This window comes from Myotis lucifugus, unplaced genomic scaffold (assembly GCF_000147115.1).
Source record: "Myotis lucifugus unplaced genomic scaffold, Myoluc2.0 scaffold_183, whole genome shotgun sequence".
NCBI lineage: Eukaryota > Metazoa > Chordata > Mammalia > Chiroptera > Vespertilionidae > Myotis > Myotis lucifugus.
Window position 1 is genome coordinate 1,571,190 of NW_005871231.1, and position 16,747 is coordinate 1,587,936.

The following is a 16,747-nucleotide window of genomic DNA, read 5'->3' on the forward strand; positions in this document are numbered from 1 at the left end:
TGTAATAACCCTTCGTGTACTTGAAGATAGTTAAGAAACTCCTTTACTGTCTCCTTTCCAGAATAAACAAACTCAATTCCCTAAACTTGCCTCAAAGGACCTATTTTCTATCCCTTTAATCATAGTTGTTGGTTCTTCCCAGGACACTCTCCATACAATTTTTTGACATCCTCTTTAAAATGAGCAATGTAAAACTAGATATGATACTGTAATAAGAGCATGAACAAAGCCAAATATAACAGAGGATTGCTTCCTGCCTCTTATATATCATATTCCTTTTAATATATCCCATTATTTTGTGGGGGAAGGAGAAGTATGTACACACAAAAATAACAGTGCCACATTCTTGATTCTTATCCAGTTTGTGGTCAAACACTTAATACAAAGCTCTGCATACAATATAAGTCTGGACCCTAATAGCATTTATGTCTCCTTCTTCTTAGGTTATAATCATAAATGTTGACTACTTTTTTTGCACCTATAATATACTAGACATCTCTAGATCTTTTCATTAATCATCAGAACAAGCATGCAAAGCTGGTGTTATTATTCTCATTTTACTAATAAACAGAGGTTAAAATAACCAAGGTCACAAAGCTAGTTAAGTAATTGAGCCAGAATTTGAATCAAAGACTGAATAAATATAAAGTTCACTCATTCATTCCACAAACATTTGTCTGCCAACTATATGCCTAGCACTGTGCTGGGTGCTAGGGATATAAATTCCAAACCTCCAGGAACTCACAGTCTTGCATCAAAGCCAAGCACAAAAACAGACAAGTATACCAACACAGGAGTCACGGACAGTGATATCTTGGTAAATATTTGCCAATTGGCTCAGGCAATGGTACGGGTGGGGATCGGAAGAGTGTTGTTTGTAGCATTTGCCCATTTCTGTGGTGTAAATACTGTTTGGCCATTTTCAAGTTATCAAAGTCACTTCACTGATCACAGAGTGTGGTAGGACATCACTATATAGCACCTCTACCACACAGGTACACTAAACATAAATAATCTCCAAAGCATAGATAATAAAAATATATAGCAAAATAACCCTAGCTGGTTTGGCTCAGTGGATAGAGCATTGGCCTGCAGACTGAAAGGTCCTGGGTTCGATTCCGGTCAAGGGCACATGCCTGGGTTGCAGGCTCGGTCCCCAGTAGGGGGCGTGCAGGAGGCAGCCAATCAATGATTCTCTCTCATCATTGATGTTTCTCTCTCTCTTCCTCTCCCTTCCTCTGAAATCAATAAAAATATATTTAAATATATATATGTGTGTGTGTGTATGTGTATATATATATATATATATATATATATATAGCAAAATAATTAGTAAGTGAGCATATATTTGTTTTTTATATAATTTGTAAGTTTATATATAATTTTTAACCATAAATGTATTCAACTGGCTCACAAAAATTCCTGAACTTAACAATAACTCTTCCAAACTGGTTCTAGCATACTGCTGTTATGGTCTTCCAGTATCATGCTCTTTTATTAAACTACACTGGCCTCCAAGTCACTTATTCTCTCTGAATCTTGGGTTATTTGCCTCTGAAATTAGATAACTGAGTTAAATCCCTTCCAGTTTAAATATTCTATAATTATTATGCAATATCACTTGCCTGATTCATTTTAGTAACTCAGACATCTATTTCTGTCTTCCCAAATGCACTGAAATAATGCCCAACACAGAATTATCCTATATAAAAAAGGCTAATATGCAAATCGACCAAATGGCGGAATGACCGGTCACTATGGCGCGCACTGACCACCAGGGGGAAGACGCTCAACACAGGAACTGTCCCCTGGTGGTCAGTGCACTCTCACAAGGGGAGCACTGCTCAGCCAGAAGCTGGCCATGGGTGAGCAAAGTGGCAGTGGCGGGAGAAGCCTCAGCAGAACATCCCCTGAGGGCTCCCGGACTGCAAGAGGGAGCAGGCTGAGCTGAGGGACCACCCCCCCCCCCCCAGTGCATGAATGTTGTGCACTGGGCCTCTAGTTTGAAATAATGAGCATAATCCCACTTTTCTTATTAAGAATAAACCCCAGCCCTAACCGGTTTGGCTCAGTGGATAGAGCGTCGGCCTGCGGACTGAAAGGTCCCAGGTTCGATTCCGGCCAAGGGCATGTACCTTGGTTGCGGGCACATCCCCAGTAGGGGGTGTGCAAGAGGCAGCTGATCGATGTTTCTCTCCCATCGATGTTTCTAACTCTCTATCCCTCTCCCTTCCTCTCTGTAAAAAATCAATAAAATATATTTAAAAAAAAAATTAAAAAAAAAAAAAAAAAAAAGAATAAACCCCAGAACTGACCTCTGAAGAAAGCTAATCTTCAATCTACTAACTCCGCCTCCAGTTGTCATGAGTGATAATGCATGTGGTAAAAGAGCTCTGCCCTGGAAGTCAAATTATTGTTGGGTTGTAGCCCTGGCCCTACTATCTACTGCTTTGGGGCAATGCTTCTATCATCACCTTCATAATACTTGCCATGCCTAAGTGACTAAGTGAAGTAATAAAAAATAGACTTATTTTAAAACTAACACACACAATTGCTGGAAATTATTTTTATTATTCTGAGTGAAAAAGAATCACAGTTTCAAAGCAACTTAAAGGTAGTTTTTACACTCATAAATTGAGCCTTGACCTAGGATGACTCTTAAACCTTAAGATTTGAGGAACCATTCTAATTAATATATGCAAAACTTCATCTCAACATGGGTCAATATTTGAACACGATAGAACACACGCAAATAAAACATGGCTACAATCTCTTAATAATCAGTACTAGACAGAGCTATGGAATAACAATTAAATACCATTGATCTAGACCAGGGTTCTATGGCCCACAGGTCAAATACAGTCCACACCCCATATTTTCATTTATGTATTTGTTTTTTAAATATATTTTTATTGATTTCAGAGGGAGATAGAAACATCAATGATGAGAATCACTAATCAGCTACCTCCTGCACACCCTCCACTGGTGACAGAAGCCTGCAACCCAGGCATGTGCCCTTGACTGGAATTGAACCTGGGACCCTTCAGTCCGCAGGCCGTCATTCTATCCACTGAGCCAAACCAGCTAGGGTCCCATATTTTTAAATAAACTTCTAATGAAATATACTCATATTCATTGTTATCAATAACTGCTTTTGCACTACAACCGCAAAGTTGAGTAGCTGCAGCAGAGACAGTAGGGCCTACAGAATCTAAAATAGTTTCTATTTGGCTCTTTAAGGGAAAGTTTACCAATTCCTGATATAGACCAATATGTCCTGTATTTCCCAGTCAGCGATACCTATATATCTTCCAGGACTCAAGAAAGATAGAAGGATAAGCCTTTTTCATTAAACTAGCTATCAACTCAAAAATCTATCTGTTCATATGCCAATTCTCAACAGCATTCATGTAAAAACTACAATTTTATCTCTGCTCCTAAGATGACAATTCTGTACCAGTTTTGACCTTCACCTCTATGGTGAAAAATTGAGAAGGGAAAACAAGAAAACCAAAAACACTAAAATACAAAAGAAATTCCAGGCCAGAAGGGTACTATATTAATCAGGTGATCACTTCATTAAGTATATAAATGTCTAACCACTATGTTGTACACCTGAAACTACTGTAATACTGTATATCAACTGTAATTGAAAAGTAATTTTTTAAAAAATAAAGGGGAAAAAAAGAAATTCCAGGGCTTTCGGTTTCACCTCCAACAGGTAAAGAGCTTGGAAGTTGTCACATTTGTCCTACAATCAGAAAAGAAAGCTAAACAAACAGAAAATAAATTACTTTTCTTGGATATAACAGAGCCGAGTTTGGCAGGTAATTTCCACCCTGAAATCTGGGAAGAGAAGTAAATTCAGAGAGTCATAACCCAAATCTGCTTACCTAGAGCAGAAACCATCAGAGCCAGTAAATGGTAGAAACATTTAAATGATAAATTTGATAAAATGCTGAAGGTTGAGTATGGTCTAGCTTGAAAATTCCTGGGGGAGTGAATTTTATCTCCAAGAAGCCCACCAGATCCTCGTAAAGAATCAAGAAAGATTCCTTCCTGGCTCTGGCATGGGAAGGGAGAAAGTAACCATTGTAAAATATGCACAGAGCATTATCCATAAAAAGAGACATTCTCACCAAGAGAAAAGGCTTAATCAGAGTCTTACCTGATGACATGGAGGAAGGGCAGTTCCTAATTACAGCCCTCTCTATCACCCTGTATCACCTAAGTGGGAAGAGCTAAGAAACACCTGTGAAGGTCACAGCCCAGGGTCACAGGCCACCAAAGGCCATGACTTAATCATAAGAGTACAGAATGTTTCCCCTCCCTCATACTTTACCAAACACCAACACAGCTGCAGTATAATAGTAGTGGATTATAGCTGAAAAAGCTACAAGACACAAACTTCAACTAAGAAAGAATTCTTTAAGACACCCAGAAAAAAAGGAGAGAAAAACTCAAAGACATAGAGGAATTTGATGTCTCTGGCACCTACAGCTTCAGTTAACATTAAATTCAGACTAACTCCTGGCCATGTTAACATAAAACTTCACAATAAAGGCCTATTTGACTGAGTTCTTATTACTCAATACATCATGTCTAGCTTTCAACAAAAAATTAGAACACTAAAAGGCTGTTTGAAAAGAAAAAGCAATCATTAGAATCAAACTCAGATATAATAGAGTTGGAATTATCAGACCAAGAATTTTTGTTTGTTTGTTTTTAAAATACATTTGTATTAATTTCAGAGAGGAGGGGAGAGGGAGAGAGAGAGAGACAGAGAGAGAGAGAGAGAGAGAAACATCAATAATGAGAGAGAATCATTGATCAGATGCCACCTGCACACTCCCTACTGGGAATCGAGCCTGCAACCCAAGCATGTGCCCTTGACTGGAATGGAACCTGTGACCCTTCAGTCCACATGCAGGCTGACACTCTACCCACTGAGCCAAACCAACTAGGACGTCAGACCAAGGTTAAAATAACTATGATTAATATGTTAAAAATTCTAATAAAAAGGTAAGACAACATAGGTGAGTAACATAAGCAGAGATGTAAACTCTAAAGAATAAAAAAAAAAAAAAAAAAAAAAAAAAAGAGCCCTGGCCGAGTGGGATCAGGCCTAAACTGGCAGTCGAACATCCCCCAAGGGGTCCCAGATTGGAGAGGGTGTAGGCCGGGCTGAGGAACACACACCCCACCACTCCCATGCATGAATTCCGTGCACCAGGCCTCTAGTTTAAAGTATAAAAATTGGTATCATAATAAAGCGGTCAATTTTCCAAGAAAACATAACAATCTTTCATGTACATATACCTAATAACAGAGTATCAAAATACATGAGACCAAACTGATAGAACTATAAGAAATTCCAAATCCTCAGATCCAGTAATATAATTGGAGATTTCAACACTCCTTTTTCATTAATTGATACATCAAGCAGAAAACCAGTAAGTTGAATGGAACAGCACTAACAATCAGCGTCATCTAATTGACATTTACAGAACAGTTTGTCCAACAACATTAGAATTTACACTCTTCTCAAGTTCACATGAGACACTCACCAAGACATGCTGAAATAAATAAGTAATCCTATCTAATAATAGACAAGCATGGTAATTGACCATACCTTCGCTACACCTCCCATTGGCTAATCAGCACAATATGCAAATTAACCACCAACAAAGATGGCGGCTAATTTGCATACTGCAGGCAGGGTGGGACATCACCATCCCGCCTGCCCAGCCGCCATCCGGGCCTGCTATTTGCCACCTGGGGCGGTGGGGCGGGACAGCGCCATCCCACCTGCCCTGCCGCCAGCCGGGCCTGCTATCTGCGACCCGGGGCGGTGGGCGTCCCGTGTGTGACCCGACCCAGGGCGGCCGGGTGGGGCAGCGAAGGCTTGAAGGCCGGAGCGAAGGCCTGGGTCCCGGGTGCCGGAGGAAAACCGGTGCCGGAGGAAAACCGGTGCCGGCAGCCAGGGGAAGGGAAGGCCTATTGCATGAATCTTTTTGTGCAACAGGCCTCTAGTCGTTAACATAAAATAATAGAACATTTTAATAAAAATTAATATTTTTCTTGAACATTAACTTATCAGACACTGAATAACTGCACAAATTAATAAGTGTAACGCAAATAAACCAGTTTTTCTTGTTCTCCAAAAGTGAAATATTTCCTGTTGCACACACCAAACAAGTCAGTACAAGACTAATGACATGGCAATCGGCTGCTAAAATATTTGCTGCTAGCATTAGTGGAGAGAAATGGTGCACCTGCAAGTAAGGCGCATAAGGGAAATGAATGCAATACAATTATTGTAATCAGTCACTAGCAAACATTGTAGTTCATTATTAATAATTATGTATAACAGGATATTGTAAAAATTAAGTTATGAAATTGTTATTAAAACATTTCTTACATACCGTTATATTGGCTGGGCCACAAAAATATTTATTGTGGGCCTTGTTTGACATGCTTGGACTATACTGTGGGCCATAAAATATACCTTAGCAAATTTATAAGAATAGAAATCATACAAAGCATGTTAGCAGATAGACTACAATGGAATTAAATTAGAAATCAGCAATAGAAAGATAGCTGGAAAACTCAAAATATTTGGAGATTAAACGACATACTTCAAAATAACACATGGGTCAAAAAAAAAGTATCAAGAGAAGTTAAAAAATACCTTAAGCTAATAAAATCACAACCTATCAAAACTTTTGAAATAGAGCAATAATAGTGCTTACCGGAAAGTGTATAGCACTGAATGTATATATTAGAAAAGAAGAAATATCAATAGCCTGAGCTTCCACTTTAGAAACTAAGGAAGAAGAGCAACTTAAGCCTAATGCAAGCAGAAAAACTAAATAATAAAAATTACCTAGAGATCAATAAAACTGAAAAGAGGAAAACAATAAATAAAATGAATAAAACCAAAAGCTGGTAACTCTCTAGCCAAGTTAACCAAAAAGGGAGGTATAGAAAAGAGTCAAATTAATAAAGGGTATCACTACTGATCCCACAGACCTTAAAAGGATAATAAAGGACTATAAGCAACTCTATGGCTAAAATTTGACAACTTAAATGAAATGGACCAATTCTTTAAAAGACACAAACTACCAAAATCATATAAGCAGACACTGACTCCCAGGGCCTCTGCCCACCAGCTTCAGCACACCAAAGCCAGACCTCTAAGTACTCATCTCTTTGGGAGTCTATACAAGCACCTCAAAGCCCTAAGTCTCTCACCACATGGATCAATCCAGACCTCCTCTGACTCCTTCCAGAATTCTATCAGAATCTTCTCAGCCAAAAGAAAATACAACTCCCTCACAAATCCAACACATCTTGGTAACAACTAAAATCTGAAAAGAATCAACTGGGGATACTGGAAATAATTTTCTTGGTAATCTTGTAGATATCTAAACCCATCACCATGTGTCATGTCCCCGGTACCCTCTTTTACCACCCATCCACCCACTATTCATCCTTTTCCTATGTCTTTATCCCCTTACTACCCTGTGCTTCCTCTTCCCAATTTGCCCTACCAGTGCTCCTCTTCTTCCCAAATATTTCTGCCATGACTTTTGGAAATCAGATTTCAAGTTTAATAAATCCTGCTATATTTTCAAATTCTTCAACACTAATTTCCTCCATTTTCTGTATCTTAACATCTCTTTCTCCCCTGCAATTCCCTTCTCTTTGTAAACCTCAAGACGTTTAGTAAATATTATATAAAATTACTTCATATAGTATTTTGTTTTCATCTATTTCACTTATCACCATATCTAATAAGCATGATGAGTCCGTAAATCAAATGGATACCATTTGCAAAGGAATAACTGGTAGGAGTCTTGAAGAAACAAACACTGGTGGGAACACAACAGTCTTAGAAGGTATTTCATAGATTTATTTCTAAATTTTATAAGGCACCGTACACACACAATTTAACCTTCCCTAAAATGAAAAGTTCCCTATTCTCAAAATGCAAGTGATTTTTCTCCCTGATTTGTATGACAAATAATGTACTTTAGTTTTTAATTATATATAGAAATAAATCATATAGATATACAATAGTCATAACAACATATACTTTGAAATAAGTACAGTCTGTAAGAAGAAATAGCAAAGCAAGAGAGATCTGCAAATATAATTAGATATAAGTTGGCAAAAATCCAACTAAAAATTTCATAATAAAAGATAGCAGAGGGGCTCAGGGAATCCCACTTTCAGATGTGATCTCTCCTCAGTTGTCATACCAACACCAAATCCTTTTGTTGGTGGTTAACAGGCTGGCTCATCTGTGTGGGGCACTGGCAAACAATAGTAGTTATGTTCTAACTCACAAATGACTATACTTCATTGAGCTTATGCTCAGTAGGGCAGTGTTTGCTAACCACTTAGATTCCAGGATGGAAAGAGCTACAAAAATGAAACATGCAGTTCTTCTCTGAGGTTTGTTATTAGCCTCTGTTAGCCACAGGTTACAAGGCACTAAACACTACGCACTGTGTGTTTGCTTGTAACCACTATGAAAAATAGTCTATAACATCTTTCTGAAGACTCCTAGAAAAATTTAAGGCAATTCTAAACCTGGGAATTTAACTGGGATATACTTCAATTCTTAGAACAGTTCTTGTCAAAATATCCCACTAATTCTTTCTTGGGTGTCAATTCAATTTTGTTTCACACAATACTATTCAACAGACTATTTATTACTAAAGTTTAATGCTACTGGGGTGGGGGGAGGGAGGAGTGAAGAGGATAAAATAATCAGTTTTATTTGAAAGTAAATCAATTTCCAAACAACAAATAAGCTTCTTCATGGATGTTTTAAAAAGCTTTTAAAAAAAGATTCACTAACTTAATAGCTCTGATGGTTTTAAGATAATTATTTTTATACCCAATATATAAACTAGAGAATCTAAAATAAAATCCTAATAATACATTAAATTGATGTCCTCAAAACAGTTCATCAAAACATTATTTATGAAGAGTTCTATCCTGTAACCTGTGTGCTAAAATATAAAGTATTCATGAGATAGGTAACAGATAGCATCAACAACTCTAGAAACAATATTGATCCACTTTGAAGAATAATTATATGATATAATATAAAGTTAAGTATATTTAAATGCTACTAGAATTATTTGAAAGTATTATTCTTGAAAAGTAACATTTTCCCTAATTTATGGTAGTGAATTGTAGTTAGAGCTTCTCTGACCTGGATAAAAAATTTACACATATTTTAACAAGAAACTACTAGTAAATGCACTTTATATATTTTACATAGCATTTCATTTAAAATCTCTGGAAAGAAGAGAAAATTTATTATGTTATCATTAATTTATGACAATTCATTTTATCATCTCAGAATTACTAGTTTCCTGAGACACTTTCATGCAAATGTTAATGGACCTCTCAGAAATACTATATTATATTGTTGTTTAATAAAACATGGTATATGCTTACAACATTCACAGAAATTGTAAAATATAAATAAGACACCATCAAAGAGAAAAAAAGACCACCTCCAAAATAGAAATCTTACATAACAAGTTCTAAAAAATATATAGCAATCTCTTCCTCCCAAGATATGAGGTGAATTAAAAGAGAATAGAGAAATTTTACTAACCTCAAGTACTCTCAAAAAATGTGGAAATTTCTGAAATTTCTACAAATTTGCCCACGATGCCTACTAATTATAAGCAGGTATGTAATAGTATAAAACATACACTGTACAAAAGATGATGTGAGGGGATGTCATACATTATGAATGTACAAAATGCCACTAATTATATACTTTAAAATGGTTCATTCTATATTACGTGAATTTCACATTAATATTAATTTTTATATAATACCATAATTTTATAACATTAACAAACTTTAAATAATTTAAGTATATCAAATAATAATTTTTAATGACTTTACATATGGTAAAATTAAAAGATTCCAATACATGAGTGTAATATTTCCCTAAGTTTTAAATTAATTAATTAAATTTTATATTATTTTCACTGAGATGCATAAAATCTTCCTGTTCTCCACTAACTCTAGCTACATCTATAAAACATAAAGATTTTATTTGACACTCAGAATCAAATATCATAAGAAGCTTGACTAATCTAATTTTCTTTTTTTCTTTTTAATCCAATATGTGTCCTTGAAGATAGATCTTAATGGAGCAAAGTGGATAGAGATTTTTACTTTCAAATCCCATTTTATCAACTATGTGAAACAAGGACTGTTGATTTCCACAAATCTCTGTTCAGCAATTTTTCTTTAGCTTAATATCCACTTTAAACATAATCAGTTAAAAACAAAAAATTAAGCAACAATAAAGACAGAAACCAAAACCTGAGATGTACCTTTTAAGGGAAAAATAAACATGCATAAAGTACCAAGTCATATGGTCACAAGAGAAAATGTTAAGTGAGCAGGAAGGCTTTTCAGGAGACAAAGAACAATCTATCTATATATATAAAACCCTAAGCGACTGTTCGACCGTTCAACCAGTCATAATGATGTGCACTGACCACCAGGGGGCAGACGCTCAATGCAGAAGCTGCCCCCTGGTTGTCAGTGCACTCCCACAGATGGGCACCAGATGCCAGGCTCACAGTTGGCGAGCGCTGCTGCAGTGGTGCGAGCCTCTCCCATGGACACTCCGCCTGCATGCCCTTCCCCCATCTGGACCAGGACTGGGATTGGGACCAGCATCAGGACTGACTGGGTGCAAGGCCGTGGCCGCTTCTCGGTCATGGGCACACCGGTATCTCCCTAAAACTGGCGCGCAGAGACCGCAGCGGAGCAGCAGCAAGCCTACTCAGCAGCAGCAGCAGCAGCAGTGGCAGCAGACACAGCAGGGCCAAGATGAGCAATAGCGGCGCAGTGCCCAGCCTGGGTTTGGGCTCCTCCCCAGTCGCCCGCCACTTCGCACACTACTACATCCCTCAGGGATGTTGGACTGCCGGTTTCGGCCTGATCCCCACAGGAGGGACCCCACCGGTGCACAAATCCATGCACCGAGCCTCTAGTGTAGAAGAAAAGGCAAAGAAGAAAGAGTTCTAAGAACCCAATCAATGTATCAATCATATAAAAAGCAAAAGTAGGGCCTTTATACATGATCAGAACCATATGAGCCTCATTTATGTTAAAAAATAATTCAGAGAATCTCTTTTTCATCAAAAATTAAAGTAATGGTATTTAACAATCATCAAACTTCATGAAGAAGAGTGCTTAACATTATCTGTCTTCATATTCTAGATTCATTTCTTATAGGCAACATAGTTCTACATAACCAAGTTCTTATTATCCCACTAAAAACATCAAACTCCTCCCAGTGCCCAAGATGATGTGAAGGAGACACACTAATTAAAAGTGGAAGAAAGAGCAAAAATTAATAGCATGTCCATAATTAACTTTTTAAAGTATACTACTACCATGCACATTCCCTATTTGTACAATATTTTAATTTAAAAACATGTCTATATAAGCTCATGTTGCCAAATAATTTTTGTTATATAATATATACATTTTCTTCTGAAAAGACATCATTATCATGTTAAAATATTGTATGTGCTTCATATATATAATTAGTCATACTTAGTTTTCTGATATAATATAGTGATATATCTATTAAATCTGGAGAACTATAAATATTTAGCAGACTAGTTCATATAACAAAAATATAGATATACAAATATGCTTTTTGTCCTCATAATTTAAATGAAATGAAATTTTCCCTTTCTATATTTTTCATTCATTCAGCTTATATATTTTGAAAGTTTTCACTATTCTGAAGTCAGCTAATAAATATCACGGTAACAATTATCATTACATTTATTCAACTGCTGATAATAATATCATGTAATATAAGTAGCATATGAAAGCTATTAGAGTCACAGCAGTTCCTTGATCCAAATCATTCCAAACAATTTGGGAAGGATGAAACCAAAGGATTAGCACAAATATAAATTTAGTTTCTCTACATATCAAATAGAAATCATGTCCAAAAAAAGTGTGTGTGTGTGTGTGTGTGTGTGTGTGTACCCAGTTAAGTGTGTTTGTGAGAAGAGTATTTTCAGTATCAGAATAATCACAGAATTCATGTCATACCTGGGCTCCATAGATATATTTATCCAACATCTTGCCTCCTATTGTCTGCCCTCCTATATCCCAAACTTGAAGTGTAACATTCAAGTTTCCTAAAATAAGGAAAACAAAAAAGGAAAATAAAAGAATACAAAAAAGTTAAGTAACAATGTAACAATTGAATCCAGTTTCACAGAACATTAAATCACAATCATAAACTATGAACCTAATTTGCCTTTTATTATACAGACTCATGTAGTCAGATATTCGAAAGTATAAAGTTATGTTATCAAAAGAAATCATAGTGGAAATTTAGGCTTATACTTTTACCCCATTTCCATGGAACCACATTTATAATTACCTTTAAAACAAAAGAAAATAAAGAAAGCATTAATTCATAAATTTCTTAAATCTTTTTTTTTAATATATTTTTCTTGATTTCAGAGGAAGGGACAGGAAGAGAGAGATAGAAACATCAATGGTGAGAGAGAATCATTGATTGGCTGCCTCATGCACGCCCCACACTGGGGATAGAGCCCAAAACCAGGCATGTGCCCTTGGCCAGATTCGAACCTGGGACCCTTCAGTCCGCAGGCCAACGCTCTACTCACTGAGCCAAACTGGCTAGGGCAAATTTCTTAAATATTAAAAAATTTTTCTTGAACAAAAAGTAGAACAATATAGTATTTGTACCTGGAACAAGAAAGATACTTTAAAAATAAAAATTGAATTTTATATACTAACCTACCCTATTGCACATAATGAATTTTACTGTTAAGTTCCATACTCTAAAGATTCTAAAGCCCACAGAATGATAATAGACAACAAAATGAATCCATAGTTTCAACTCGAATAAATTTTTTAAATTTGAATGTCAGCTATTATATGCAATAGTAAACATAATAAAAAAAATACATGTTTTCAAATTTAACTTATAAAATACAAACACAATCGATTACCCTCTTCAGAAGTGAGGTAGGGTACATACCGCATGTATCACTAAATATGATGCATTTATACCTGTTCAAAGCATTTCCATTGAAACAAATTATATGTGCTTCAAAGCCTTCATAAAATCGGCTTTATAATGCTTCTTCCATGCACAAACATTATAAAAACACAAATCAATCTTTAAAATTTTGTAGTTCATTTTGCAAATTATTGATAAGCTACTCTCTCTAATCAATACAATTAATGACTAGAAAAAGACCATGTTCAATATGCTTTGTAGTTTAACATTTCAAACTATTTCTTCTAATAAAATTATGCAGTTTTCTCCAAAGGTAGGCAAAATTTCAGTATCTTCAAAATGAGTTCCCTCACCAAAAATGTATCTTCAGGCGGCTGATGATGTTTCTCTCTCATCGATGTTTCTGGCTCTCTATCTCTCTCCCTTCCTCTCTGTGAAAAATCAATATAATCAATACAATTAATGACTAGAAAAAGACCATGTTCAATATGCTTTGTAGTTTAACATTTCAAACTATTTCTTCTAATAAAATTATGCAGTTTTCTCCAAAGGTAGGCAAAATTTCAGTATCTTCAAAATGAGTTCCCTCACCAAAAATGTATCTTCCTGAAAAATTTGCAAATCAGAAAAACGCAAAATAAAAACTTAGAAACTAAAAAAATGGTCTCACCTCAAACACACACACAAAAAAAAAGACGAGAAAAGGACTATAAAATATATGAATTTTTATACCAATGTAAAACATTAAAATCGGAAAATGTTAGTCAAACCATTCAACTTTACAACTGAAAGGAAAGCACAACACTGGACTAACCAGCCAAGTTCTGCCCTTAACTCTGAGTTTTGTTGGGTGTTGGGTATGCATTACAATCTTTCCATTATTTGGATGTAGGTCTGTTCATCTGCCAACATGCAGAGGATTTACATGAGGAACTTCCATTAGCATTAATGAGAGCTACTGAAGTTTATCACCTGTCATCATTCCCACATACACTCACTTTCGACGTTCACAGAGTAATGACAGAAGTGTTTTTAAGCTCTATGAATACGAAAACCAAAATGTCACAGACTAAGACTTGTCCAACAACTTGTAAAAACATAATTTCTTAAAAATCTAAATTTTTCAAAATTCGAAGCTGAACTCATTCCCCTATACTGCTGTCTCAAATTAAGCAGGCAGGGCTAGCCATCATTAGAATTATATCAAATAATTTCAGAAGCCCTTAGGTAAACAGGCAGTATTCCACTCATTTTATTTGGAAAAACTCTTTACAATCAGTATCTAAAAATATTAATATTTTTACAGTAGGATTTTTGGCAACACTTAATAAAATACATCTACTCCCATTTTTTTCAAGGACAGTAAAACCTATCACTTAACTTCATATGAAGATATACTAAGCCTTTTTCCTTTAAGTTCTGATATTCAGGTCCTATCTGAATTAAGTGTTGTGAATACTTCAACTATAACTTTAGGAACATGATCTTCATGACATGTTTTCAAATTCTGAGGACAATCACCTGAAGACTCTAAATCATTTATTCAACTGTCTCCATCTAAGAGGTTTATACTGTATTTATGTGTTGAGGGTATTTTTTAAATCCATACCTTTCCGAATAAGCACTCTTTTGTGGTTGGCTTGTGTTTTTTTTAATATACATATTCTAGTGCTTCAGAAATAAAAACTGCTATGCATTACTGATAACCCATTAATATACAATGCTAGCAAAAGAACAAAGCAAAAAAGAAAATTTCTACTACCATAACCTCAACAAATATTAACTTTTAGTTATTTCATATATCTAGAAACATAATTTTAATTGCCACATTTGAATTTGAGATTAACACATAAAAATAAAAATGAAATCACATAAACATGGAATTCAAATCAACATCACTTTAGTTTCTGCACACGTAGACATGAAGTCTCCCAGTATATTTTCAAAATAGCATACCTATGAAGCTATATAAATAACTAATATTTAAATAATATTGCAAAATTTTTAAAAATCAAGAATCTATCTAATATAATTTTCTAATAAAAAAAAAACATTAAGAAAATTGCCAGCAATCTAATCCCAAATGCAAAATTGTACAAAATTCCTGTTCCTTTGTAAGAAAAGACATGTAACTAGAGAAAAAAAATAAATAAATGAGGTGACAAAATACAGGTAAGTTTCTTTTGGTATGAATCAAAGCCACAAAGAGGATTCAACAGTGACCTTATAAAAGTACACTTGGTGCCTTGGTTAACCTTACTTAAAGTGCTGCATAGTCAAGATGGAACTAAAAACACAAGTCTGCCCACTTCTTGTACTAAAGACTTAGAAATCCTTTTCACAGTAGAACGCTGTTTACTGGACTGTACCCACAAGCTTCCTGAAAGTATTTTGACTAAGGCTCTTAAGAAGCTCTATCAGCAGAATCTCTGACTAACAGATAGACTATTTTAAGCAGTAAAATCTGCACAGTGGTTGCATCCAGACTATACAGCATACCAGATCATGAAATACACTAAAATGGATGAGTATTTGCAAAGTAATGACCTTGAAAACGTGCATGAAGAGAATGTGAATAGCTGGACAGGCGGTATTACACCGCTAACAATCTGAATGGACATAAGAGTTATTGGAATACTAATAAATACTAGATTTGATTACTATGCTTCTTTACTATAAATCCCATAATGCTACCTGCAATGTTTTAGCAAAGGATACAAATATTGATCATACTATATTTAACAGTTACAATGAATTAAAATTAAGGTAATGTATATTAAGGATATACTATGACTTTGTAATTTACTCACCTTAATAGGTAAATTATTTCTTAATTTACCTATTAATTATATAAAATCAAGATACATTAAAACTATTTTTTCCTACTGAAATTTCTACCATAATGTCTACTTAATAGACATAAATCCAATTGCCTTTTCAAAAAAAAGGAAATTTCTGGAACTCTGCCCATCAAAATAAAACTGAATCAGGAAAATTAAAATATACATTCATTGAATATACATTTCCTAACATCATTTTTTAACCTAAGTACTTTCTAACTCTAAAATATTACACTATAAATTTGAATTTCAAAAATACCAAATATTTTTTGCAAAGTAATCAAAATTTAAAAATTGGTTAGTATTGTGCAACAGATCAGAAATCATCACATCTATCAAATACATAAAATGTCCAAAATTAGTCTTAAAATGTTTTTAATGTTTGAGTAGGTACTTGCTCCTTTATTTAAACCTCTGAACTAAAAAATCAGAAAAATTAAACATATTAATGATACAGAAAGATGGTGTTTTTGCTAATTAGCATCAAAAGAACATAGTCAATAACTAAGTACATTCTGAGATTCCCTGTGTACGTCTGGCACTTCTGAAAAACTGCTCTAAAAGTACGTTTTCAGCATGTATATTATGTGATAATGCATGTATTCTGCTAGTGACTGCTGTAAATATTATGAATGTAGCAGTAACCTACCCATAAGAGTGAGAATGATGAAAATAAAATGAGATTTTTGGTTTTGAATACATTAAAAGAAAATACAAGTGAAACTAAATATGCATATATTTCTCATTTAAACCTCTTGTTGAAAAATAACTCCATAATAGAATATTATAATTCTTTTCTCATACTATGTCTTCTAATTTCTTTTTCTAAATACAG

At 34.9% G+C, this 16,747-nt stretch overlaps 1 protein-coding gene across 3 annotated transcripts in view; it reads right to left on the minus strand.

The window, feature by feature from the left end:
• The window catches only part of RAB28 (RAB28, member RAS oncogene family), a 68,018-nt gene that overhangs the window by 45,354 nt on the left and 5,917 nt on the right, over nt 1–16,747 (minus strand). For all 3 annotated transcript variants that reach the window (XM_006096606.3, XM_006096607.3, XM_023760467.1), the window contains exon 3: nt 12,127–12,215. In XM_006096606.3, coding sequence (XP_006096668.1) covers nt 12,127–12,215 — 89 coding nt within the window. The remainder of the gene's footprint in view (nt 1–12,126; nt 12,216–16,747) is intronic.